This window comes from Ipomoea nil, unplaced genomic scaffold (genome assembly GCF_001879475.1).
Source record: "Ipomoea nil cultivar Tokyo-kokei standard unplaced genomic scaffold, Asagao_1.1 scaffold0418, whole genome shotgun sequence".
NCBI lineage: Eukaryota > Viridiplantae > Streptophyta > Magnoliopsida > Solanales > Convolvulaceae > Ipomoea > Ipomoea nil.
The window spans coordinates 2274252-2299849 of NW_017616846.1; the positions used below are offsets into that span (position 1 = coordinate 2274252).

Consider the following 25598-nt stretch of genomic DNA (forward strand, 5'->3'; position numbering starts at 1 on the left):
ATTGCCCACTTTTGTCTCTATGGTCGGAGATGAAGGAACCTTCCTCTCTATTGCCGAAGACGAAGATGAGATAAAGGAACCTTCGTCTCCATTGCCGGAGACGAAGATGCAGTTCTTGTTTGTTTTTTTTTTTTTTTTAATATAATTAATTATTTTATTTAAAATTATTATTTTTAAAAAATACTTTTAAAATTGATAACCACCATGTCAGGCATCAACGTACTTTCAAGTAAACATGTCATTTTGAATTAAATTATATGAGTCTTTGTTGTTCATGGATCCAATTATGATTTTTTTTTTTTAAGTTTGATGAATTAATTGTAATTTGGTGTGTAGTTGTGACTTATTTGATCCTTATTCCTAATTTTTAATATATTTGTATAAAATTTCTTAAATTTTTGTAAATGGGTAACTTTTATAAGAATTCATAAAAGTATTGTATCATACAATTTTATAACAAATTAATAAAATTTTATAAAAATTTTAGAAAGTTCTTTAAAGTGGGTGATATTGAATTTACGAATTTTTAATTGGGATTTATTAATTTAGAGTTAATATATAATTTGGTCCATTGACTATTAAGATTTTATTAATTTGGTCATCAATTACTAAAGTTGTTCAATTTAATCACTAATTATGCAATTTTTACTTAAAATGGTCTATCGATTATTATGATTTCACAACTTTGATCATCGACTACCAAAATTGCTCATTTTAGTCCATAATTATACAATTTTTATCTAAAATGATCCCTCGACTATTATGATTTCACTACTTTGGTCCTCAACTCTCCAAAAATGTCCCCAAATCCACACTTAAACTTACATTTTAGGTTAACATTTACATAGTTGGAGACTAAATTGAACAACTTTGATAGTCGACCTGGGAAGTCAACAGCCAAGATGACCCGAATCATGGGTGGGACTTGATCTTGAGGCATGGCCGAATTTTAGGTTTTTGTGGTCCTGTTCTGGTAAATAACTGAGCCCCTCCAAAATCATAATTTTTAAAACTAACATATGCGAATTTCGAACTTTTGACCTCCAAGTTAAAATACAATAAATATACATTGCTACCATCTCTTCATAAAACCCTTTAAGTTTAATTAAAAAAATTTAGTTTTTATTTTGAAACTAGTTAGGTAAATATTAAATATTTGACCTCTAAAATTTGGGGCCAGCTTGTACAGCCTAAAATCCGGCTCTGTCTTGAGACCCGGGGTCTTCGATACTCCATTTCTCCAGGTGGGTTCATCTATTTTCAATATGTTCGTTATCTACTTTCTCTCAACTAATGATGAGTCCTAAAACTTGAAATATTAAATTAAAAGAAGGCATAATCTATAATGTGACAAATAATAATAATAATAAACTATCTTTATTGAGTTAATACCCAAAATCATCCTCAACTATAGTGGTTTTTCTCAATTTCGTCCTAAACGACTTTGGTGACCTAATATCGTCCCAGGCTTTTGTGTTTCGCTCAATTTAGTCCTCCATTTGTTATTCCGTCAAATTGGTGTTAAATTAAGGGACAATTCAGTAATGTCAATATTGATCTCTCTTTACTTTCAACTTGTGAAGTGCGAAATTCCTCTTTCTTGTACGAATTACACCCAGATTTACTCCTGGACCTGCAAATCAAATTTTATATTCGCAGTTTTAGGAGTAATTCTGGAGTAATTCGTAAAACAAAAAGGGATTTCGCAGTTCACATGTCTATGAGTAAAGAGATGCCAATATTAAAATTACTGAATTGTCTATTTATTTAACACCAAATTGACAGAATAACAAATGAGGGACTAAATTGAGCAAAAACACAAAAATCTGGGACTAAATTGAGCGAAACACAAAAGTCTGGGACGATATTAGGTCACCAAAGTCGTTTAGGACGAAATTGAGAAAAACCACTATAATCGAGGACCATTTTGAGTATTAACTCTATCTTTATTACTTCAAAGTATTGGTCTTTAAGAACGGATAATACAAAAGGATAAGAAAGTGAGGCATTGGCAGCCTGAGCAGCTCCTGGCCTCATCCTTCAACTTCACACAAATTAATCCACCACTCAACTCAAACCATGTTCTCCATCACCCACCAATTCACCACAACACTCACAAGCTTCCCGTCTAGATCACACCGGCACGGCACCTCTTTCCGCTCCTTCTCACTATCTCCGATCAAAGCCAGCACCGCCGGCGGCAATGGCGTCAACGACGAGGGAAGCGATCCGTCTCCGCCTGCCCCGCCATCGAGCACGGTGGGGATTCGGTTCCGGAGAGGGTCCAGAAAACGGAGACAGCAGCGTCAGCAGGAGGAGGAGGACAGGAGACAGGGAATGAAAGCAAAACCAGCGCCAAAGGACTGGGATTCGATGAGCCTTAACGAGAAAGCCGTGGAGTTGTACATGGGGGAGAAGGGTGCGCTATTCTGGCTCAACAAATTTGCGTACGCCTCCATCTTCATCGTGATTGGTGGATGGATATTGTTCCGGTTCGTGGGTCCGTCCCTCAATCTTTACCAGCTGGACACGCCTCCCCTGGCGCCACAATCCATGTTCAAGGGTTCAGAATAGAAATGAGGTTTCGAAGAATTGAAGTTTCATAGCTTTATCGTAGTTTCCAGCAATCAAATCTTGTAGCCTTAAATTTGTTGTAGTTTGCTATACACTTAGAAAGAATAATGTTATACATCTGATATTTACATTACATGGCAACTGGCAACTAATCAATACAGTAACTGTGGTGGTATAAACACAAATTGTAGTTTTAGGATGGAGTAATAAGAAACATTTAAGTAGAAGAATCCCAATCAATTTATTTATTTCCTCATTTGCTGGACTATAAGATAGAGTGCTAGGTTAAACCTAGAACACGAAATATCTAAGACCAAAATAGATATGAATTTAACAATTAATTTCAAAATTTTACTCAAATGCCCAAGCATTCTCCCTACGAATTTGTTCTTCTTCCTCAGGTGTTGAAAATTTTGCGGATGGTGACTTGTCCTTGATAATATCTGCAACAGCTTGACTGGTAAGATCTAACATTGGTGATGGGAATAGTAGTATGATAATATCTGCAACAGCTTGACTGGTAAGATCTAACATTGGTGATGGGAATAGTAGTATCGACGCATTCATCATCAATCATGCACTTGATCGTGTGCATCTCAAGAACATCTCTCCGTCAGAACTCCTCAACACAATCATCTTTGGGATGATCTCGTCTGCCCTGCTAAATGCTAAAGAACGTTTAATAAATTAAACGCAATAATACAATACTTTTCAAGGACTGGAGTTCCATTTTATAAGGTTAGAACACCTCGTTGATAAGAAATGGGCAAACTTCAAACTAGGATAGAGTTCTCCAATTTCGGCACTCTTAGAATCCTTATGCATCTCAGACTTGTATGGAATATTAAAACTCTGATCTTATGGAAAATAATAAAAAACAGAAAACGCATAATTTTTCAATTCTTTTGTTTTGTTTTTTTGTTTTTGTTTTTGTTTTTTTGTTTTTGTTTTTAGTTGCCCGTGTCAGCACATGAAGTACGTGATTAGCTGAGCAGACCCATTATATTGAATTTTACGTGATTCGCTGAGCAGACCCATTATATTGAATTTTACATATTAGAGAAAATTTAAACTCCTAACTTATAAACTGGTTAAATGTATTTTTCTAATGTTTTTATTTAATGATAGAACTTTGATGGATAAATGTGTGATCAATCTTCCTTTTTATAGAATATGATCATCTTCTCATTTTAATCCCTCTATATGTGTGTGTGAGAGTTTAAAAGTTTAATCCAAATTTTTATTATTATTTTGAATACTATTGACTCTATTATAAGGTAATATCTCTTATATACTTTCTTTATTTATTGCAGCTTAAATAGTCAATATTTTACAAGGCACAATCCAAACCATAGAGATGTTATTGAGTACAAAGTGCTTGGTTGTTTAATCTAAACTTTTAAAAATTCAAATTACGTTTTTAAAACCTTTTTCAAAACTAAAATAGGACAATATTAATGAATGTTAAAAAAACAAATGATATTTCAACACAGAGAATATGGTTTGGTCCACTATCCCAGTTCGGTTCAGCCCATCCACCCGCCGGCAACAGTTCCACCATCTTTCCTTCCCGCCACCACTAGTGCCACCGCATCTCCGCCATGCACGGCGTCTGCACCTCAGCCGCTTACCTATCTAGGCAATCAATGCTGTCCAGCACTACGACTTCGATCGATGCTCAGGTGTCGAACAACTTCATTGACACCAGTAAGCTGAAAATCTCGGTTCAGAAACTTTCGGCGAATTCCTCTCCCAAGCTTTCTTTTCTCAAACACCACTTCTGTTCTTTGCCTATTTTCTTATCAATTGCTCTTTCATAGCTCCTTCAGTTTATATGCTCGTCTTTCAGAATCCTATATTCTGTGCACCTTGCCCTAGCAATGGTAGTTTGGCTATGAAAATTCTAAGTACATGAATATCTTGAGGAATCATTTTGTAGAAATTAATGAGCTCAATAGTGATCATAGATGTACATTGCTTTCTGTTTACCTTTTTGTTATGTCGACAAATGAGCCCCCCTACCTGTTTCTCTTGAGTTACTATTTTTTGGCTTTTTTTTATTTGTCGGTGTTATAGCTTTGTATGGACTACTTTAATCTAAAATCAAAGATATGTTTTTTGCAAAATATTATAGCCTGTGATCTTTCTGTTTGTGATTGTGCACCTTTTTAAGATCATTACTACTCAAATTTGATTTCCCAACAACTTGTGTTTTATTTTACCCTGGAGAATGCAGGCTCTATTTTTTTTTGGGTGGGGTGGGGTAGGTGCAAATAGAATTAAGTTAAAAACACTTTCTGTCTAGAAAAATGTGGAATTACTCCCATTAGGTAAAAATATGCTAGACATGGGGCAACCCAACCAAGTTGGTTGGATGGTCAAGGAGGAGTTGGTCAATTGACCTTCTTGATTTGAGCTGATTAGTTATGGGCAACCTAGGTTGATTTACCTCCTTGTGGTTCTTTACCGGCTAGGGTTACAAGACAGACTTCACCCAGTGCTCACCTTTGGGTAGCGGCTACGGGCTTTCCCGTAAATCAAATATGCTAGACATGGCGTGTTATAATTCACTATCTCTCAAATTGAGAGACTCATGATTGAACAATTAACTAATTATAATATGTTACATCAAGCAGAATTTTTATTGAGAAAGTAAATGTAATGTTATTCATTTTAATGAGTGGTTTCCACCTCTATGCTTTTGAACCAAATATATATATCTTGTATAATTGTAAACCAAAAGGAAATTGTACAGGTTTGTTACTTAGGCTGGTTTCATATTGATATAAATGATATGTGTTTTTGGACAGCTTATCATTTTGTTTGAAAGCATAACCATTGAAGCTTTAATTTGAAATTTTCTTCATTGGTTGATGTATTTTCCAGTGGTATGTACCAAATCATTTGTCTAATCTCTGGTTGTTATACTTTAGCTGACAGCCTAACTCCCATGGTACTTTTCTAATGAGATGTATGAGTCGAATCATGAATTATTATCTCTAAATAGCAATGTGCTGAAGGTTGTTCTTAGCCTAGCTTTGATGTATCTACCGTTGTTATGTACTAAGTCATTTGTCTAAACCCGTGGTTGTTGCACTTTAGCTGACAGCCAGACTCTTAATAGTATTTTGTACTTGATGCATAATAAGTCTAATCATGAATTATTATGCCTCTAAAAGGCATTGTGAAGAAGGTTATGCTTGGCCATGAAAGAACAATGCAAGATTATGGCTCTGAGTGCTTTTATTATCTAGTTTGCAGGGCTTATGCTGCATCACCAGTTGCTGTTGTCTCTATTAATCCGATCTCACCAGCTATCCTCGTGGCAGATAAAGGTGAGTTCTGCAAATGCATCTATTCTTTTACATTCACCTTTGAGAGAACCTTGTTGCATTTGTCTTGCGTATGTAACTCCACAAGATATTATTACTTGGTTTTGTTGTTTGTGGCATCCTTAAGCACTGTGTTTGATTTTGAATTGTTGTCATGTGGTCCGAGGCACCTACACATAAATGCAATTTCTCACCTAATGTCTTTGATTTGATATCATATCATGTGCGAATAGAACATCAAGACTAGGACTTGAATGATCCAAATTAGCGAATATAGCTGTAGTCTGATTGGTGCAGTGAGACAGAGTCTCTTTACATAGTCTGTATGATACAAAAAGGTCAGGATCAAAAGCGTAGTTAGGGGCATTATGTCCTCGTACTCACCAACTAATCTAATCATCCCATATGTTAAACATTTTTCATTCATAGAACATGGGAGAACCCCCTCCGTTTATCAATTTTTGTTGACCAGTACTTTATCTTCCAGCCTTATCTGTACTTGTGTCTTCATGCATGAATATAACGCATAAGTTGCTTTGATTTTTTTGGAGAAACCAACTCTAAGCAGCCTAACAAATCTGTATTTGAGATATATTGTTGAGGTCTACTGGATACATACACAACTTTCATGTTGCTTTTTGATATTGATGCTTGTTTGTTTTAGGCCTTGGAACATGGGAATGCCCCTCTTTTTGCTAGTCATCAGAGCTGAAGCCACAATTCTTGTGGTGCTTATTTCCATTTAGGATGGGGTGCAACATTTTTTTATTTTTATTTTTGTTTACACATTCCTTTATATCTTTAGCCTCCAGTTATGTTGTCTGCTTGTATGTTTCTTGAAATGGTGTTTGGAATTTGGTGTAGGCAGGACCACATGGCTGTTTCTTATAGGTAAACACCAGCATCTCTTAATGCCAAAAATAATAGCACTTTATGTGAAAAATGTAAATTTTCCTTGTTAAAATAACTCCCTTACCTTTACTTTATGACGAGTCATTTATTTTTTTGAGTACTAATGACTCTGTTTTAATGTAGTATCTATTCATAACTACTTTCTCAACCTATTGAAATACAAAGAGTCAATACTTTCTGACAGGTCATTTATATGTTTTGAAAATGGAAAAGTTTATGGTGGATGGTTTGGCCCACGAGATTTCTAAAGGCAAATTATTGTGTGGACCATAACAAAAGTATATTTTCAATATACTAAAAGTGCATTATTCGTGTATTGAATTAATATTAACAAAATAATGTACTTTTAGTACTCAAATAATGTATTTTTTTGGAATGTAATGTACATTTTTAATATACTAAAATTACTACATTATTTGTATACTGAATGTATATTATTTGATAGTATGACCCACAAAGCTGTGTGGACCAATACTAATTGATGTCTAAAAGTGATTTTAGTAGGAGAATGTAACACTAGTCATGAGATATACCGACTGATCTTAAAATCTTAATATGCATTGATAAGTAAAATGCAATGGACAAGGGGGCTGTTATGAATCTTAATTATCTACTTTGGGAGTGCCTGGTATGTTGTGTCCTGAGTTTATTTGCATGTAATTATAACCCTCTTGGTAGCCAAAAATGGACAAAAATTCTTTAGTTCAAAACAGATTATCCAAAAAACCATCCAGCCTGTTCTTGTCCCACACATTTGAATTTATAGATAATGTAGATGAGGTAAATATTTTGAAATTGAGAAAGAAAATAGATAATAAAAAAGCTATGAAACCAAAAATACAAAAACTTGCATTTAATCATCTCAAAAATAAGAATTTGAAAATTTTATAAAATATGTTAGGGTAAAACACATTTTGAGCTCCTCAATTAGTAGAAAATAGATAACATCTTTACTTGTTTCACATGATTGTCAAATTCACCCCCTAAGTTGTTAAATTGATAATTCGACACTTAAAATCTATTAATACAAAACCATACCAAGGGATTAATATGAAGGCCAAAAAAGTTCATCTTCAACTTCATCCACAAACTTCTCAAGGCAAAGATTTCTGTTGATTATCCCACATTTTGATTACAGATTTAGGAGAGCAAAAACTTAATTTAAAGAAATATGTGTGCAGACTGCTGAAAGGAATCATAGATTACATTAAATTGGAGTACAAAACCTAAATTTTCAGTTTTATCCTTCATTTTAACACCAACTTAACGCCAAAGCTAACGGAGGACCATTTTGGCTTAAAATTCAAAAGTCGGAAGACCACTTTTGAAAAATTAAAAGTCAAGAGACCAATTTGAAAAAAGGCCATAGTCGGAGGACCATTTTGAGAATTAACTCTAGTTTATAATTATCTAAGTCTTAATTTTTTTTAAAAAAAAAAATTAAAAAGTAAAAAATAGAATAAAAAATACACAGGCACCTAGGTATCATTAATCGCTAGCTAAGTGTCCTAGGCGCCCCGAGCGTCCGAGGAGCGTCTAGCGATTTTCTCAAGTGAGAGATAAATGAGATGACAATGTGGTGGAGATTTTGTAGTTTAGTTGGGGAAGTGTTGTTGTTAAGTGTTAAGTGGTCCATGCACATGCCGGTTTGGGGAGAGGTGAGCAAGTAGGGCAAAGTCCAATGGGGCAAAACGCCCTGAAGCAAAGCACATGCCTCTGTTCTCTCATAATCTCCCACCCCCCACCACCTTAAATACCTCTTCTCACTTCTCTCGCCCCCTCACTTCCCTCCAACCACAACCATCACACAATCAATCCATCCCCTCTTTTCATCATTCCACTCTCACCACACTTTCTCCCATCCAAGACAACAACAAGAAAATGGCAGTCAAGAAAACATCATCATCTACACAGACTTTAGCCCTGAAGGAAATCCTCAAAAGATGCTCCAGCTTCGGCAGGAAACAACAGCACGGCGGCGGCGGCTACGATGATGTCCCAAAAGGCCACTTCGTCGTCTACGTGGGACAACACCGCAGCAGATACATTATCCCCATTTCTTGGCTCTCCCACCATCAATTCCAGACCTTGCTTCACCAAGCCGAAGAAGAGTTCGGCTTTAACCATGACAGTGGCCTCACCATTCCTTGCGACGAACACCATTTCTGCTCTCTAATTTCCATGCTCAGATGAATATAATATATCTATCTTGCTTTTACCTTTTCTTCCTCCTCCTCTGCCGTTGAAACCCCAACCAAGTTCGTTGGACTGTCTGTCTTGGTAACCACAGAGTTACAAGTTCGACTTTCAGTAGGAGTGGCCTATGTCCTTCATGAGGAGGAGAGGTTTTTCGCCACTCAAAAAAAAAAAAAAAAAAAACTACTGACAAGAATCATATGATGTTTGATCTAACACTTTAATTTTCTGGGCTTGCAAATGTATGTATGTATATGTTGGTGTGCATGGATGGCTTAGCTTGCTTGCACCCTTCACAAGAATATGAAAAATAACCAGTTTTGTCCACACTCTCAGCTCTTTATTATCTCCCCCTCCATTATATATACCATTCTTCAAAATCATCAAGTCGCAATATTAATTACATACAAGACAAATTTGATTCAATTTATTTCTGATGTTGCAGAACCACACAACATCATACCATTATTATTAAAAAAAAAAAAAAGAAAAAAAAAAAACTGGACCATATATATACCATCAAATTTAATGTGCACTTTCACAATTATATATATCAATAAATTTTAACTAATAATGTAAATTTCTCATACACATTAAAATCAGAAGAGTTTGAGTTCAAATGTAATTCTTAGGTCTTGTGAGTTAGGTTGTTTAACCTTTGGACTTGTAAAAATTTATTAGCATTTTCCAACTTTTTGTAGACAGATTGAAAGACAAATTTTGATTTGTACTCCCTATATGATTATAGTCAATAAAGTATTTTTTTTTCTAGAATCAATTAAAGTTTTCAAAGTCATACCTACCCAAAGATATTTGTATTGAATGATGTGACTTTGAAGTGCTAATAATCTTCTTATTGAAGTGCTAATAATCTTCTTATTCATTATGAAGGAGTAATAATCACAAGAATTAATTTTGATTTTGATTTTGCAAATATTGCATTTTTATTTTATTTTGTTTTACTTTTAGCCCTTGAATTTAAATTCACCAAATATAGTCTCCAACAATTAAAAATGTATCTCTTTTAGTGTAAAAACTAAAAATGACATATTATATAAATTTTTCGATATAAATATTATATTTTTATCTTGATCTGACCTCTCTGAGAATTCCTCTATATATGTAATAATACAAAATTTGATTTTGTTGAAAATAGTTTGATAAAAACAATGCTATAGTGGTAGGTTTGGTCTTTCAATTCATACCAAAAATTGATGACAACTGATCTGACATGGAATTAATACCATTAATTCAACAATCTTTTTCTATGAATTAAATTGCATGTGTCATAAAATTCAAACACTTGGACTGTTTCCACACCTCAATTTCTCATGCACCTTTTCCCAAAGATGGTGAAAACACCATATTCCTATTCTATTTATGTTGCTGACCAAACCAATGCCAAATTTTCAAATGTACTCCCTACAATAAAATCAATGTGATATATTCTATGTTTTTTTTTTTTCCAATTAAAATGGTATTTTTTTACTTATAATTTAAAATTGTATTTTATTTTTCATTTTTAGTGCTCAACTCTATAAATGTTTCATTTCTAATTTAAAATGTCCAAAATATCATCATATGCATTAAGATAAGTTTTGGAGGAATTCTTATAAAGTGAGGATATTTCAAAAGTTTTAAATTAAAAGTATAATGTTTTTAAAATCAAAAGATTAAAAGTAAATTATAAGGCAGATATTAAAATTGGAAGAAAAAAAAATTACAGTGGAATATTATAAGTGAAAATGTCATTATAGTTTTATAATATATTCTTATAAAATAGACATAAAAATATATTCTTATATTATATACACAATATATATTTCCAAACAAACAAGCTTTGATTCCAAAAGAGGAATAAAATCTTTACTCCGACAAGACTTAGCTCAGCTAAGTGGGATGGCATTCTGATTCTAAGAAGATCACATACATAAATGGTTTAGGTGAGATCACAAATATTTGAAAGATTACTAACACAATTTTATATACATATCACCATAAACTCTTTTATCTATTCTCATTACAAATTTAAAAGCAAATTAATAATTAACAAAAAAAAACATTTGATAAAAGACAGAGATGCATTATTGTAATGTGTTTTTAGCTAGACCAGATTCTATTCATTTATTAGGAATTTTGGGTTAGAAATAGAGGTCCCATATGCCTTTGTACCCACTGCCAAGTAGCAATACATGCTAGAAGACCTCCATCGATATGACTTACTTCAATCTCTAAAAGTATCATTGTTAGCTAGGGCTTAAACTTTGATGGAGATAATAGAAATTTTTTACCGTAATATAATTATGTAGATATGTGTAATTATATCTGTTTACACTTGTGTTTATATAGTACAACCAAGCATGTCTGCATGGTTGTACTCGATATAACTCAACATTGATATCAATTAACACTTTAAAATTAAAATGTATCATAAATTATATTAATGTTAGCTAGGACTTAGCTTGATGGACTTAGTTTGGAGAAAATGAATCAGGTTATCCCTCCAATACAATTTTTTTTTTTTTTTTAAAGACTAAGAGTTTGGTGAGAACGATATCTTTGGGCTAATCCAACTATTTCAATCGTACAGCCACCGCTCTAATCACTTTTCAATTCCCAAATAGAACCTTGGTTTCTCAAGTATAGTGTGAATTTTAAGTTGAGTCCATATATTTTGGTCAAGACACATTTAATTCTTTGTATGAAAAATTAGTTCTCTTAAGCCATAGATTGTTGGTGGTGGCCTATTGATGTAATATGATGTGATAACATGCATGCATGTTGAAGATTTTAGATTGTTGTGTGCATAACTTTCTCAAACACAATCAACTCTCCAAGGACAATGCACAAGCTAGCTAGGTGCTTCTATCCAAAGGGTATCAAATAACAATCAAACTTATTGTATGACTATGAAGCTAATGATTATTTCTCTTTAGATCTCAAGAAAATTGTACAAATTAAATCCAAAAGCTTCCCTGAATTCAGTGATGAAATCAAATGGAGTATGATATATATCTTATAGTGTTGTAATATGAGTTGTTTTTTTTTTTTTGGATGGAACTTAGGCTATCCACCATTGCACACAGTGACTAATCCTTATTAAATTGGAGATTTAAAACTGTTCCATTTCCAAAATCAAGAATCGATCCCTTTCACTCAATCACACTTCGGGTTTAACATGGGTTGATAAATTGAGCAAATGAGGGAAGGACACACAATTCTTCAGTGCACATGCAAGTAGGGACCCATCAGGATATTCCTAAATCAGCTCCATGATTTAGATTTCCCCACAGCTCAGAGAAATACATAAAGAGTTGATTTTCTGACTTCTTTTTTTATGGGCAGCACAACAAATAAATTATAATTTAAAATAAGGTTAAAATGGGTGCAAACATCACATGTGAACAGTGTGATTAACCAAAAGTGCCACTAATCACTCACATCATCAATGGATTAAAAAGCAAGATTTTATTCTAATCTAACAGCCTAGCATAGGGGTTGCGGCAAATTATGGTGTGCACACCTTGTAAGGTGGACACGATTTCAAAACTGTTCGTAATTGTGAATATAGAGTTCAAAAATTATGAATACAGAGTTCTGTAATTGTGAATATAGAGATCAATAATTGTAAATATGAAGTTCAAAAATTATGAATATAGAGTTTTATAATTATGAACATAGAGTTCAGTAATTATGAACATAGAATTCTGTAATTGTGAATATAGAATTCAATAATTGTGAATATGAAGTTCAAAAATTATGAACATAGAGTTTTATAATTATGAATATAGAGTTCAGTAATTATGAACATAGAACCGTGTCCACCTTGCAAGGTGGACACGGTTCCACAACATAACAATTGAGGGGTTGCCTACACGGGCTTAGCTCAATAATTTAGTAGGCAGTATTTGAGAGAAGAGATCAATGGTCAAATTCCGGTGGCGGCACTGTGAGAATTATGCCTAAAGTGGAAAGATTCCTTGTGTGGTGCTTTTATGTATACCTAATGGTGTGTTCTTTGGTGATGCGTATCTAATAGTGCATATTTGTGTTGTGTATTTCCTAACATTGTTAGTGCATATTTGCATAATTATTGGTGTGGCCTTACATTAAGGGATTAAAAATTAAACTTCAAATATTGATGTGATTTAACTAGAAAATTTTGGACACTGAATGGAGAAAGCATAAACAAGTTGTACGTGAGAGAAAGGCATTGAAGCAATGATAGGTATTGGTACGTACTTGCGTATGGCTGAACCCTTCCTGCTTGAATGCAATCACTGTTTCTGTTATCAATCTTTTTCTGCTTCAATTCAAACATTAGGCAATGGACAGAATGGCTTAATTATCTTTCATCTGCTCGACTAATCATGTTTGACAGCAGATCAACGTGAGTTATGTATGATAAACGATGAACATGCCCAACAGGTGTTTGATAAAAGTTCAATGAGAGGTAAGCAGTTCGGTGACTCTAAACATTTCTGGATCTTGGTATGCAATTCAATTAGGTTATCGTCGTCGCCAAACTCGAGAACATGGTTATGTTTCTCTCTCATCATGCAAGCGCTGCCTTCGCCCTGGCTAGCTCAGAATTGCTCCTTAGATATTCAACACTGAAATATACGATGCACCATAATTGTAACCTCGAAACACTCGAAACAACCCGTAGACAGGCCAACTCTGACATTCTCCCATACTCCAAACATCATCGTCCTTGTTGATTATAGGAAACACCTAACACAACTCAAAGAACAGTGATTGATTCCTGTATTTTTTTCTCTTTTTCTTCTTTGGATACACTATGGAATGAAGATATTGAAATTTAGGGGTAACTCCAATCAAGATGGCAAGACATCCACACTTGTAACCTAACATAGTAGCTTAAGTAGCAAATGAGCTCTGTGTGGAGAAGAATTTCGAAATAACCCGAGTGATGGATTTAATTAACCCGGGTAGCCCAAATCACTAAACCCGATTAAGAACGTAAATAGGAAATGGATAGGTAATACGATGTCGTAAGGTCGGACCGTATATTGTATTAGATAACGATAAATAGGCTATTACAACGATGCTTTTAGGACAAAGTAGATAAGATAGAGTGAACATGTCTTAATGAGACAAGATGGAGGTTTTTATACAAGCCAAACCCCCAACCGCCCCACCTAAATCGAGGGATGGTTGCATCTCTGTGCTGACTGCATCCAGGTGTGGACCGGGTCCGCGGGTCAACACGACCGAGGTGTCTTGGGCCGAGCACGGGGCTCAACCTCGGGGCCCCGGGCCCACTCCATACTTCCTTGCTCCGTTTTCTCGGGTCGGTTTGCTCTGGTCATAATATATCCATCACCGAGTTTGATTCTCACAAGTGACAATTCCCCCTAGGCCAGCTCCTGTGCCTCTCGGAGCGAGCGGGGATTAGTCAGGTGGACCCAGACCGTAAGACGAACAGAGAAAGACCCGGAACATCTCGTGGTTTACACCAAAAAAAAAAAAGTCACAAGTTCGAATCCTTACGCCCTAGTTTGAGCCATCTATGGGTAACCTAAGCTGGTTTACTTCATTGTGATCCTTTGCCGGTTAGGGTCACAATGCAGGGTTTACCTACACCCGAAAGGGTTGTGGGGTTTCTCTCCTCATCCCAAAAAAAAAAAAAAAAAAAAAGATAGTGAAATTTAGACTTATGAAATTGAAACAACTATTTGATGTATTTCACTCTATATAAGTATGTATTAGATGTATATATTAAAAGAGACTTTTGCTTCAAAAATTCTGTAATGTGCCCATAAAAGTTGCCAAAAGAAAGGTGTTCAAGAACAAGGCACTCACTGAACCGAACTGCAGTAACAAGATGGTAAGTATAATATGTAAGGAAAAAAAAAAATGAAATGGTAAAGACATTAAAAGAACAGTAGAAACTGGGTAACCCCACAATTCTAAAAGGACTCGAGGTGTTTGTCGGTAGAACACAAGTTGTACTTCCAACAGCCTTCTAATAGGAAACCAAGCATATGTAAATTCTCAAGCAAGGTTTAGAGATTTGATTCATGAAATCAAAAGCAGAGTAAACCATGACTTGCCTGGGGTATTCACCTCCTTACAGGTGGCACAACACCCCTGCCAGGTGCAGCTCCTCGACCTGCAGCCTGCGCCTGCCAACAAGAAATTAGACAGCGACCCGCATTTTGTCAATGAATGATGGTTGGTGTTACTCTACAATAATACCATATCTGTCTATATTTGAAAGAACACTATTCCTCTTTCCAGTTTCACCCTACCAAACAGTTTTTCACTATACTCAAAACTCCCAACAGCCAAGCAAGATCTAAATTCTAAAGAGCCGTACCTTACACGTAAGTTTTCAAATTACAAGAGACAGTAATCAGTAATGTGGCATGCCAAGGGTTTACTCTTATATTTAAACCAAATAGAATATAGTCATCAACATTGGAGAATAAAAGAAATAAAACTCACTTTGGCTCGCATGGCAATGGCACGTCCTCGTCCAACTCCGAGTGATGTACCTTTGCCCTAAAATAAATAACTTCAAACATTAGGAAACCAGAAAATAAAATGAGAAATAAACACAGAGCCCACCAAGGAAAGTACCTTGATTTTAGCGTCTAGACGCTTGAACATAGGAGCATTCTTAAGCATATCAGGAATTATCATGAATCTGAAAATTCACACAAGTTAACATATGATATGCTCAAGTCAGAGAAAAAAAATCCTAGAAATTACAACTTGTTATATACCTGACTTTGCTTCCTCGAATAAAAACATGTTCAAGTTGTGAAACGCTTCCATCCTGAGCAAAATTACCAACAGTTTAATAGAGCATATACACAATAGTTAGGAATTCCTGTAGTATTTAGCTTTATCTGATACACTTGATTTTAGCTAAAAGTTCCTTTTTTCTGATCATATGAAGGGAGTGGGGATTCAACCTCTTCTAAGACACCTAAATATTACTTTAATATTTAGCACTACAACTTATATATTTTAGAAATGCCAATGGAAGAGGCATGTTTCTAGGGTATGACTATGGCATCTTATCAGCAGTCTTCCTATTATTATCTTAAAAACTTACAAGCATGTATGATGCTGATAGGGTAAAGAGGCAGACAGAGAGATTTGAATAGAAACAGGAAATAGGTGGATTGCAAAGTAGGAAAGAAAATACAAGAGATACAGAACCGTACTCTCCAGCAAGAATGGCTCTTAAGTCTTACCCCTCACCTTATTGCTTATTATTTCTAACAATCGCTGCATATTTCCCTTCTAAGAGAATGTGTTATTTATAGTCTATAAAATATAAATAGGCGAGATTCAATCAAAGATAATCAATCAATTTGTAATTCCTTGATTTCAGCTCCCCAATATCATGGAATTTGGATCCCTTGATCATATTCCCTATCAGATGCTAAAGTTAGTTCCAGCCATTCATGATGACATCTGAAAATGCCCCTAAACGAATAAGATTTAATTAATGCTATTGTAAAGCAACTGGTTGACAAGTTTTACAACTCCTTGACCCACAACTGTTGATTCCTAAGCATTTCAATGAATGATTTTGGGCTTGGTATGGTTGCTAACTCTTCATCCAATGGCCCATCAGGTCATGGGTTTACACAATGGAGACATCTTCTGAAAAACAGAGGTAAAGTTGTGGAGATCTTCAGACATTAAATAAATGAAAACAGATCATATCCCTTAAACAATTAGCAATAATTGGTACACTGGAAAAGGAGTTTACAACCTCTAGAAGAGGAAAAATTACTTTTTGCATTCATGATAATAATCCTAAACTAATTCAGAAGAAGAGGACAGAGCATACAGTGCATCACGATTCCCAAGCTTAATGTGGGATATGTTGGAAAATACAGAAGAACCACAAGAATATCAACATTTACAGTATCAACCACTTGAACACAACAAAAACAGTAAATCAAAGCCTCTATAACTAATGTCACAACAAAATACTCTCTCTGTCCTATTTTGTGTCTGATTCGATCAACTAGACTTAACTCAAACTATATACAAATCAAATTTTTCACAACATTTAGTTTAGCGTTAGTATATAAAAATATATTTAGAGACTGCATTAAAAGTACTATTAAACACAAAATTGAATTTAAAAATTATAAGAAAACATTAAAGAAAATAAGTGAACAAGAAGAGTTTGTTTAACCAATAAATAGTAAATATGATAGGTAAAATAGAACACAGGGAGTATCTAACTAGTCTTAAAGTGGTCATAAATTTGAATAGTGGAAGTTTCACCCAACACAAGAGGTTATTCAATCACTACTGGTTAGCATGACTTGCTGAGGAAAACAATCTCAAGGAAGGAGACGCTTGTGTGCTTGATCATATGTTTACTGATCTTGATAAATTCCTTTAGAGATTAGAATGGTTTCAATATGTGTTAGTATTCAATCAATCCTTGTGAACACTGGTACTTTTTCAGCAAAAACAATGCCACACCCAGGAATGAAAATTTGTTGGCAAATAAAAAGAAACCATAGGATTTCTGCCAAAGTGCCAATGAAAATGGTGTAAGGTTTGAAGTATTTCAAAGATGAAAATAGCACTCAAATGGTGGGTTTTTGGCCAAGTTCTATTCCAACCCCTACTATCCAAACCTTATGATCCGAATTGCAAAAGACAACCATTGTTTTTTCACTAGGAAGGGGACCGACCAGAGCATGTTGTCTGTATGGGTATGCTCTGCAAATAAATCACAAGATAATTTATCACCCAAAGAGACCACATGCCCTAGTATACTTCCTAGTGAAAAAATAATGGTTGTCCTCAGCAATTCAAACCATAAGATTTGAATAGTAGGAGTTATACCCAACACAAGAGGTCATTCAGTCATTACTAGTTGGCATAAATTGGTCAAGGAAAACAATCTCAATGAGATGTTTGTGTTTGATCACGTGTCTACTGATCTTGATAAATCCCTTCAAAGATTGGAATGATTTCAAATTGTATTAGAATTCATCAATCCTGGAGAACATTGGTATTTCTTTACCAACAACGATTAAGCACCTGGGAGTGGAAATCTTTTGGCACATGAATGACCATAGAATTTCTGCCACTGAAAATGGTGAAGCTTCAAACTCTTACAACGGTGAAAATAGCAATCCATTGGTGAACTCCTTGGCTAAGTTTCATTATTCTTCCTTAGCAAGGCATCACTACTGTCTACTGGGCTAAGTTTCATTATTGCTCTGTCTCTGGTTTTCCTTCTCCATTATTGGGTTTGCCTTCATTGTCCACTATACCATTCTAGGATGTCTGGCTTTCACCCAGCATACCTGGGTTCGATTCCCAGCAATGGAACCAATGTTATGTGTTCTTTGTCAAGACAAGAAAACACAAAAGAAAAGAACCCCAAAAAAAAAAAAAAAAAAAACCCCAATTTTTATTTTTTGAAATTTAACCCCAATGATGTGAGTAGAGACTTCAATTAGGCACATCCTTTGCCATCTCCAAGTGTTTCTATTGCAATTTAACCCCAAAAGTTTATAAGGAGAAGGATATACCCCTGCATTATTATTATGGCTTTTATTAGATTACTATTACCTAAAGAGGGAAACTAATATTAAGGGTCAAAAGCACCACTTTAGGAATAACTGAGGGATTAAAATTGGGCATGCCTACAACTAAGGGATTGAGTCTATATCTTAGGTATAACTCAAGAACCAAAAGTGCTATTTTCCCTTAGTAATATGCGAAGAATGCAGTTCTTAGTAGTTCACTTCATACATTTACTAGTACATAAGGTACATTTGGTTCACGAAATAAGTCGAAAATGGGATAGCATTCTCGGGAGTTAGCTTATTCCATTATTTGGTAATCATTTTATTCCCGTGAATGAGCTATTAAGGGGAATAGCTCTTTCAAGGGGGAATTGGTATTAGACTATTCCTGAGTTCTCGGGAAGGGTATTTTGCTAATGCCTAATTTGTCATTAACTATTTTTGTTATGTATTACAAATGTCTTCTATAACAACAACAACAACAACAACAACAACAACAACAATAATAATAATAATAATAATAATAATAATATTATTATTATTATTATTACACACACATTTATTTATTTTTATATGTGGCCTATTTTTGTTATGTATCATAAATATATGCTACAAATCCTACAACACAAATGTGTATTTCTTGAAATGTATTCATTGTTTGTCTTTTGAATATTTATTTCATTTATATTCCTTAAATTAAGGAAAGACGGAAGTTGGGGTGTAAATGAGCCGAGCGGCTTGCGAACCGCTCGGTCAACTTCGAGCCGAGCCGAACTCGAGCTGACTCATTTAGTAACCGAGCCGAGCTCGAGCTCAGATATTTTAGGCTCCGAGCTGAGCTAGAGCTCGAGCCCACCTATTATTTATTGAGCTCGAGCTCGGTTCGGCTCGTTTGCAAGCCTAGACGAGAGTACAATTCTTGGAGTCTATTCCTTTCACGAACCAAACAATTAATAGAATTCCTATTCTATTCTTTGCCTATTTCATTTCCTATTGAATAGAATTTCTCTTCCTCCAAAATTCATTATGTAAACCAAATATGTTCTTAAAGAATATATATATAACTTACCTGGCTACTTAGATCTTTTCAATACGCTAAAAGATGAGTTTTTTTTTTTTTTTTTGCAACTAAAATATTTTATTCATCAAGTAAACAAATGTCTTTCAGAAGGCATTATTGGAGCTCTAACCTATAGGAGAAAAGATGTTCAAGAAATTCTACAATTCAACATGAAGACAAATTGCATATTGACGGCAGAGTCATGCCTTGAGTGCGGCTTTCACAAATTTATTTCCGTCACATATAATTTGTAAACTTTGAATAAAGGATCTTAAATTGATTTAGACATGGTGCGTGTTTGGCCAATGAGTTTATCTACTTCAAAAAGCATAAGCTGCTTCAAACACTAAAATGAGTCTTTCATAACTAGAAATGAGGCAAAAGCCTCTTCTTTGTTTAGCAAGGATTTAAAACCCTAAACATTAAAATTATTCACATGATCAATGGAGAGCTTAGCTCTATACTTGAAATCTTTAGCAATTAAAATCTTCAAAAAACTACAAAAGTTGAGTCTACACTAGAAGATCAGTTCCTTAACCACCATTACTATTAAGTAACTACTCTAATATATTCACATCATTGATACAAAATTTGGGTTCTGTTTGACTGAAGCACTAAGTTATGCAGTCCACATTTTGTTCTAATTTATAATAATAATAATGTTTGCAAATGAACCAATTAAATTTCAAATTTTGCACTCCCTGATATTTTAATCATATTCTCGGTCCTAGTATCGAAGATTTAGAGCTAGGGTTTAAGAAGCAGCGTAAAAGCATTGATAGAAAAGCAGGAAAGAAAAATGCGTACTTTGGCAGTGTAAGTGATGCTCTCCAGTTGGCAGTTCCAGTTGTCCTCGCACTCCACCATGCTTCCTCTGTAGAGCTCGCCGCTCTTCATCTCCACGGTGACGACGTGCCCCGTCGACTCGTGTAGAAGCTTCACCGGGATTCCCAAGCTACGACTCATCGTCGCAAGAAACTCCGGCGTGGGTCAGATTTGGATATATAAACAATATGCTCCGCTTGTGTTAGTCCCACAACGTCTCACGAACAGTGACCCGTGTACTCCGTATGAACAGATTTTGCGGCTCCTAAGCTCTTATTACACTTTTTTTTTTTGAACAAAACCTCTTATTAATCTAACTAGTATTTTGTACGCGCAATGCGCGAAAATTTATGCCCAATATTAAAATATTTGTAAATAACAAAATTTAAAAAATCAATTAAAATTATGTTTTGCAATTTCTTAAAGTGATGATACTTTTGAATTATCATATATTTGAATAATATAGTGATCAAAATAAAAAAAATAATAAATTATATTTTTATATAATAATAATTTACAAATAATACTAAGCTAACACTCACATATATGATATATTGATATGGATACAAATAACATATATATATATAATTTAGCATTCATATAAATATTTAATTAAAATATAATTTATAATTAAATTAATTGTTATATGATAATTTTAATAAAATGATAATTAAAAATAGAAAAAAGATATGATAGATGTAGGTGTATGGTAAAATTGGTAGATATATTAAAAACTAACGATGTTATAACGGTGTAAGGGTGATTTTGTCCAATGCAAATGAATGTACAACAATTAAAGCAAAATGTATATATTTATTAGCATATAGAAAAAGAACAAAAATCAAGGACATAACTTGTATTGACACTTATTAATGTTTTTAGATTAGATTAGATTACTCTTTGTTTTCAAAAAAAAAAAGTCTTATTACTCTATAATACTTGTTGTGTAAATGTTTTTTTTTTTCTTTAATCGTGTACTCACTTATAATGTGAGTGTAAATGTTTTTTTTTCCTATTACAATAAAAAAAAAATTTGAGTATTATGAAAATTGAACTCATGACATTCCATTTGGAAAAGTCACTTCATGCCACTAGGATTGTTATGCCATGGATTCGAGTCCAAAACAGCGTTATTTTGCTTCAAAATGATGCTGTCTAATTTTTTTTTAAAAAAATTGCTTCTTTCCTTGCCGTTTGTGTTCATAATTCGTTCCTCTATATTCATAATTTTTGGACTCTACGTTCACAATTTTATAACTCTATATTCACAATTTTAGATCTCAATATACAAAATTACAAAACTCAATATTCACAATTGCAGAACTCTATATTCACAATTTTTTAACTTTATATTTACAATTTTTTAACTCTATATTCACAATTACAGGACTCTATTGTTGATTTTAGGACTTTTGGGATCCACGAACGTCCAATACAATCTGTTAGATTGGTGAATTTACCGGTAAATAAAATAGAGAAATAAGCGATTTGTATAAAATATAAATAATGAAAGATCAGTGTGTATATTTTGTATGTATGGCTATTTTTGATACATAAAAGAGATGTGGGGCCTTATTTGTGATAAAATGGAGTCTTCTTCAAGAATAGTGCTTCGCGTGATGATGGAAGAGTACTAGAGTGGAAGAGGGGTTGTGGAGAAGAGTCATGAGGAAGGGTCCTCATATGTGAAGAAGAGTGGTAGAGTCATTCCCCTTCAGAGAGAATAGTATGTGGGGAGATGAATATGGTGTTATTACCTTATTATTGATATTTGTACCACCATTTGATCAAAAGTGAGTATAAAGTATCTTGAAATTGATAAAAGGTAAAAACTTTTTATAAAATTACATTGGTGGTGTAAATAGCCAAATAAATGTACATTTTGCTATTTGAACCACCTTGATCAAACTTGTAATTAATAATTTTTTAATTAAAACATTAAAAAAAAATGAACCCCTCGCCTTCTCCGGTGAGAAGGCAGTCCCCCCGCCTTCACACCGGAGAAGGTGACGGGTTATTTTGTTTTGTTTTGTTTGTTTTCTTTTTTTGCTTTTTTTTTTTTAATAATTAACATTTTGATTGTTTAAAAAAAAGGATAATAAATATTAATCTTTGACCACATTTAATGATGATGGTGCAAATAGTACTTTTTTATTTGCACCACATATAAAATTATTAGACTTATTAAATAAGTGGTACAAATAGTAAAATAGGTGGTGTGAATAGAATTTCTTGATGAATTATGTCCCTTCTCTTTTTCTTTAGTCTTCTTTTATAGTAGTAGGATGAGTAGTGTAGGCTTTATTACCATTAGTGGGTTTTATGATGGGGGTTAATGGACATTTAATGAGTTTTAATAAGATTTATGGGTATACAATTAGGGGCAAATTATATCATGTACCGCGGTGCATAATCGATTATGCACCACGCATCAAAACGACGTCGTTTTGTTTAATAAAAAAAAGGGCATCCGTTTCCCGTCGTTCCGCACCCTTCCACGAAAAGTAACTCTGTTATTTAGTTTCATTTTGTTTACACCGCAGTTTTGGTTCAACACAACTACAGTTTCATTTCGATATAACGACAGTTTTATTCGATATTTATAGACTCAAATATGTGAAAATGTTATTTAATTTTATTTTATATACACTATAGTTTTATTAAAACACAACTACATGATCATTTTGATATAGTTACAGCTTCATTGTACAATATACACTCAAATATGCGAAATGTTATTCAGTTTCATTTTATATACACATCAGTTTCATTTCACCACAGCTACAATATCATTTTGATATAACTGCAGTTTCATTTGATAATATAAAAATAATACGTGAAGCAGTGTCGGTTTAGATATATTGTAATGTCAATTGATAATTAATATACAAAAAAATGCGTGCTCCGTTAAAACTAACGGCGCGTCGTTTCTTTACTTAAAGAAACGGTGCCGTTTTGACCGCGGTGCACATGCACCGCGGTCCACGATATAACGACTGATAATTAGGGGGGTTAGGATATTAAGTTGGGTAATTTAGTGGGGTAATAAGTTGGAGGTTAGGATGATGTCGATTAATAGGCAATAATATTGAGGGTTAAGGGGTAGTTAATAGGCTTTATGGTTGATAAGGAAAAATAATGGCTAGTCAACGGAGAATTTATTAGGGTAATTAATGGGTACTTGTTTTGAGGGTTACGGGGTGGTTTAGGCGGTCCAATCGGGGCTAGGCGATCCAATTGGGTTCAAATATCGGGTACCTATATTCACAATTTAATAACTCTATATTCACAATTAAATAACTCTATATTCACAATTACAGAACTCTATACTCAATAGTATAACACAATTTTGAATCTATATTCACTATTTTTGAACTATATATTCACAATTTTTGAACTATATATTCACAATTCTTGAACTCTATATTCACCAAAAAAAAAAAAAAAAAAAAAAAAAAAGGCTAAGGAAAGGCACCACTAACGGTATCGTTATTCCAAATGCGCGTTTTGGACCTTGGTCCATATTGCAAGGTGGACCCGGATTCACAACATAATTTGTCATGCCACTAGACCACAATGTCATTGACACAAAATAAAAACGTTATTCTTAAGATTCGAGAATAGCTATGGGCCGAAAAAATTGTTATTCCCCCTACACAGGGAATAACTCGTTCATTCCTATGAATGTTAATCATGTGAATAAAATATCAAAAATAAGTAATGAAATATGCTTATTCCAAGGATTGTTATTTCATTTTTGACACATTTTTTAAAAAAATACTTATAATTCTTTACAAGAGTAAATACCACCTATGGTCCTTCGAGTTTGGTGGCATCGCCATCAATGGTCCCTAACTTCCGTAATTACCATCCGTCATCATCCGAGTTGTCAAAAGTTACCTTCTAGCGTCCTTCCGTTACTTCCTCCCGTCTCAGCCGTCAAAATGGAGGGTAATATTGTCATTTGACTTATACGAAAAGAGTTAATACCAGCTAAGGTCCCTCGAGTTTGGTGGTTTGACCATCTTTAGTCCCAAATTTCGCTGCATCATATTCCATTATTTTCCTTCTTTCGTATTCTCTTCTTCAAATGTATTATTATTACTATTATTTATAGTTATTATTAAATTCTTATTATTATTACTATTATTTAAAGTTATTATTGTTATTATTAAATTATTATTATTAAATTATTATTATTATTATTGTTATTTTTATTATTATATTATTAGCATTAAATTATTATTATTATTATTGTTGTTGTTGTTATTATTATTATTATTATCATTATTATTATAATATTCATATTCATATTATTATTGTTTTTGTTATTGTTATTATTAAATTACTAGTATTTGTCCCGTGCGATGCACGGAAAATATGTTATAAAAATATACCCTATATGAGGTTTATTCATATATAAAATTTTTGTTATTTAATAATTATTATGTGTGAATTCCTATGATAAAATTATGAACATAAATATATTTACAATGAAAATAATATTTAAGGTGGGTGATTACTACAAATCTTAAACTATATTAAAATTTAGTACATAGTATTTAATATTACAAATTTTTAAGAACTTAGTAAACTACAATAGTAATTGAATTACAATTTTAGAGTCACCACGGATCAAAATTTTTAGACCTTTGAGATTTCTAACTCTAGATGTAGCAACATACAATTGACATTTAAAGACCAAAATCACAATCTTAGTTCGAACATTGATTTTTTCTTCCAAATACTATCGAATTAAGTGTGTAATCAATAAAAGATGAGAACTAATAATTTGAGAATATAATCTTAATGTTACTAAGCCACTTCACGTCAATTAAGTTGGAGAGTGTTGTTGGATAGTATCCGATGAATCTACGAATAACGCATCTTTGTCTCCGTAGTCCTCAATATGCACATCAACAATCTTAAATATTAGGCCGCCTAGCTATGCCATATATTAATTTCAAACTTATGAACTTTGGGGTTGCATGCAATAAAAAGTATATTTTAAATATACTAAGGGTGCATTATATATGTATGTAAGGTACTTTCAATATAAAAATAATGTATTTTTAATATATTAAAAATGTATTTGATATTCATGAGCCATACAATTATGTGGACCATCGTTCCTCACAATAATTTGCCAGTAGA

The 25598-nt window shown here is 33.6% G+C and overlaps 4 protein-coding genes across 5 annotated transcripts; 3 read left to right on the forward strand and 1 right to left on the reverse strand.

Moving 5' to 3' along the window:
• The first annotated feature begins 2079 nt into the window (after positions 1-2079).
• LOC109172501 lies at positions 2080-2574 on the forward strand. Its single transcript, XM_019321655.1, has one exon. It carries the CDS (start codon positions 2080-2082, stop codon positions 2572-2574), a length of 495 nt encoding a protein of 164 aa, XP_019177200.1.
• Positions 2575-4050: 1476 nt separating this feature from the next.
• On the forward strand, positions 4051-7041 carry LOC109172502. Its single transcript, XM_019321656.1, has 4 exons — positions 4051-4281; positions 5829-5909; positions 6571-6898; positions 7003-7041. The coding sequence occupies exons 1-3, from the start codon at positions 4051-4053 to the stop codon at positions 6616-6618; spliced, it is 360 nt and encodes a 119-aa protein (XP_019177201.1). The 3' UTR covers positions 6619-6898; positions 7003-7041.
• A 1579-nt stretch (positions 7042-8620) lies between these two features.
• Positions 8621-9341, forward strand: LOC109172700 (auxin-responsive protein SAUR50-like). The gene has a single exon (XM_019321922.1). The coding sequence runs from the start codon at positions 8700-8702 to the stop codon at positions 9009-9011; it is 312 nt and encodes a 103-aa protein (XP_019177467.1). The 5' UTR covers positions 8621-8699; the 3' UTR covers positions 9012-9341.
• Positions 9342-13342: 4001 nt separating this feature from the next.
• Positions 13343-20714, reverse strand: LOC109172699 (small nuclear ribonucleoprotein SmD3b-like). 2 transcript variants are annotated; one of them, XM_019321921.1, is made up of 6 exons: positions 20427-20714; positions 15767-15819; positions 15621-15687; positions 15486-15542; positions 15092-15163; positions 13343-13627 (listed from the first exon to the last, which is right to left on the reverse strand). In XM_019321921.1, exons 1-5 carry the CDS (start codon positions 20583-20585, stop codon positions 15101-15103), a joined length of 399 nt encoding a protein of 132 aa, XP_019177466.1. In that variant the 5' UTR covers positions 20586-20714; the 3' UTR covers positions 13343-13627; positions 15092-15100. The 2 variants fall into 2 exon arrangements, with proteins under 2 accessions (XP_019177466.1, XP_019177464.1); XM_019321919.1 differs by lacking the exon at positions 13343-13627 and having other exon boundaries at positions 14757-15163.
• Between the last annotated feature and the right edge of the window lie 4884 nt (positions 20715-25598).

Bases quoted from the DNA above. Each gene is read 5' to 3' on its own strand.
- LOC109172501 (XM_019321655.1), top strand. From the start codon at position 2,080: ATGTTCTCCATCACCCACCAATTCACCACAACACTCACAAGCTTCCCG.
- LOC109172502 (XM_019321656.1), top strand. From the start codon at position 4,051: ATGATATTTCAACACAGAGAATATGGTTTGGTCCACTATCCCAGTTCG. The intron at 4,282-5,828 runs GTAAGCTGAAAA...TTTATTATCTAG, and splicing joins GAACAACTTCATTGACACCA to TTTGCAGGGCTTATGCTGCA. The intron at 5,910-6,570 runs GTGAGTTCTGCA...TGTTTGTTTTAG, and splicing joins TATCCTCGTGGCAGATAAAG to GCCTTGGAACATGGGAATGC.
- LOC109172700 (XM_019321922.1), top strand. From the start codon at position 8,700: ATGGCAGTCAAGAAAACATCATCATCTACACAGACTTTAGCCCTGAAG.
- LOC109172699 (XM_019321921.1), bottom strand. From the start codon at position 20,585: ATGAGTCGTAGCTTGGGAATCCCGGTGAAGCTTCTACACGAGTCGACG. The intron at 15,820-20,426 runs GTACGCATTTTT...AATTTTGCTCAG, and splicing joins GCATCACTTACACTGCCAAA to GATGGAAGCGTTTCACAACT. The intron at 15,164-15,485 runs GTGAGTTTTATT...TCTTGTTGGCAG, and splicing joins CCATTGCCATGCGAGCCAAA to GCGCAGGCTGCAGGTCGAGG.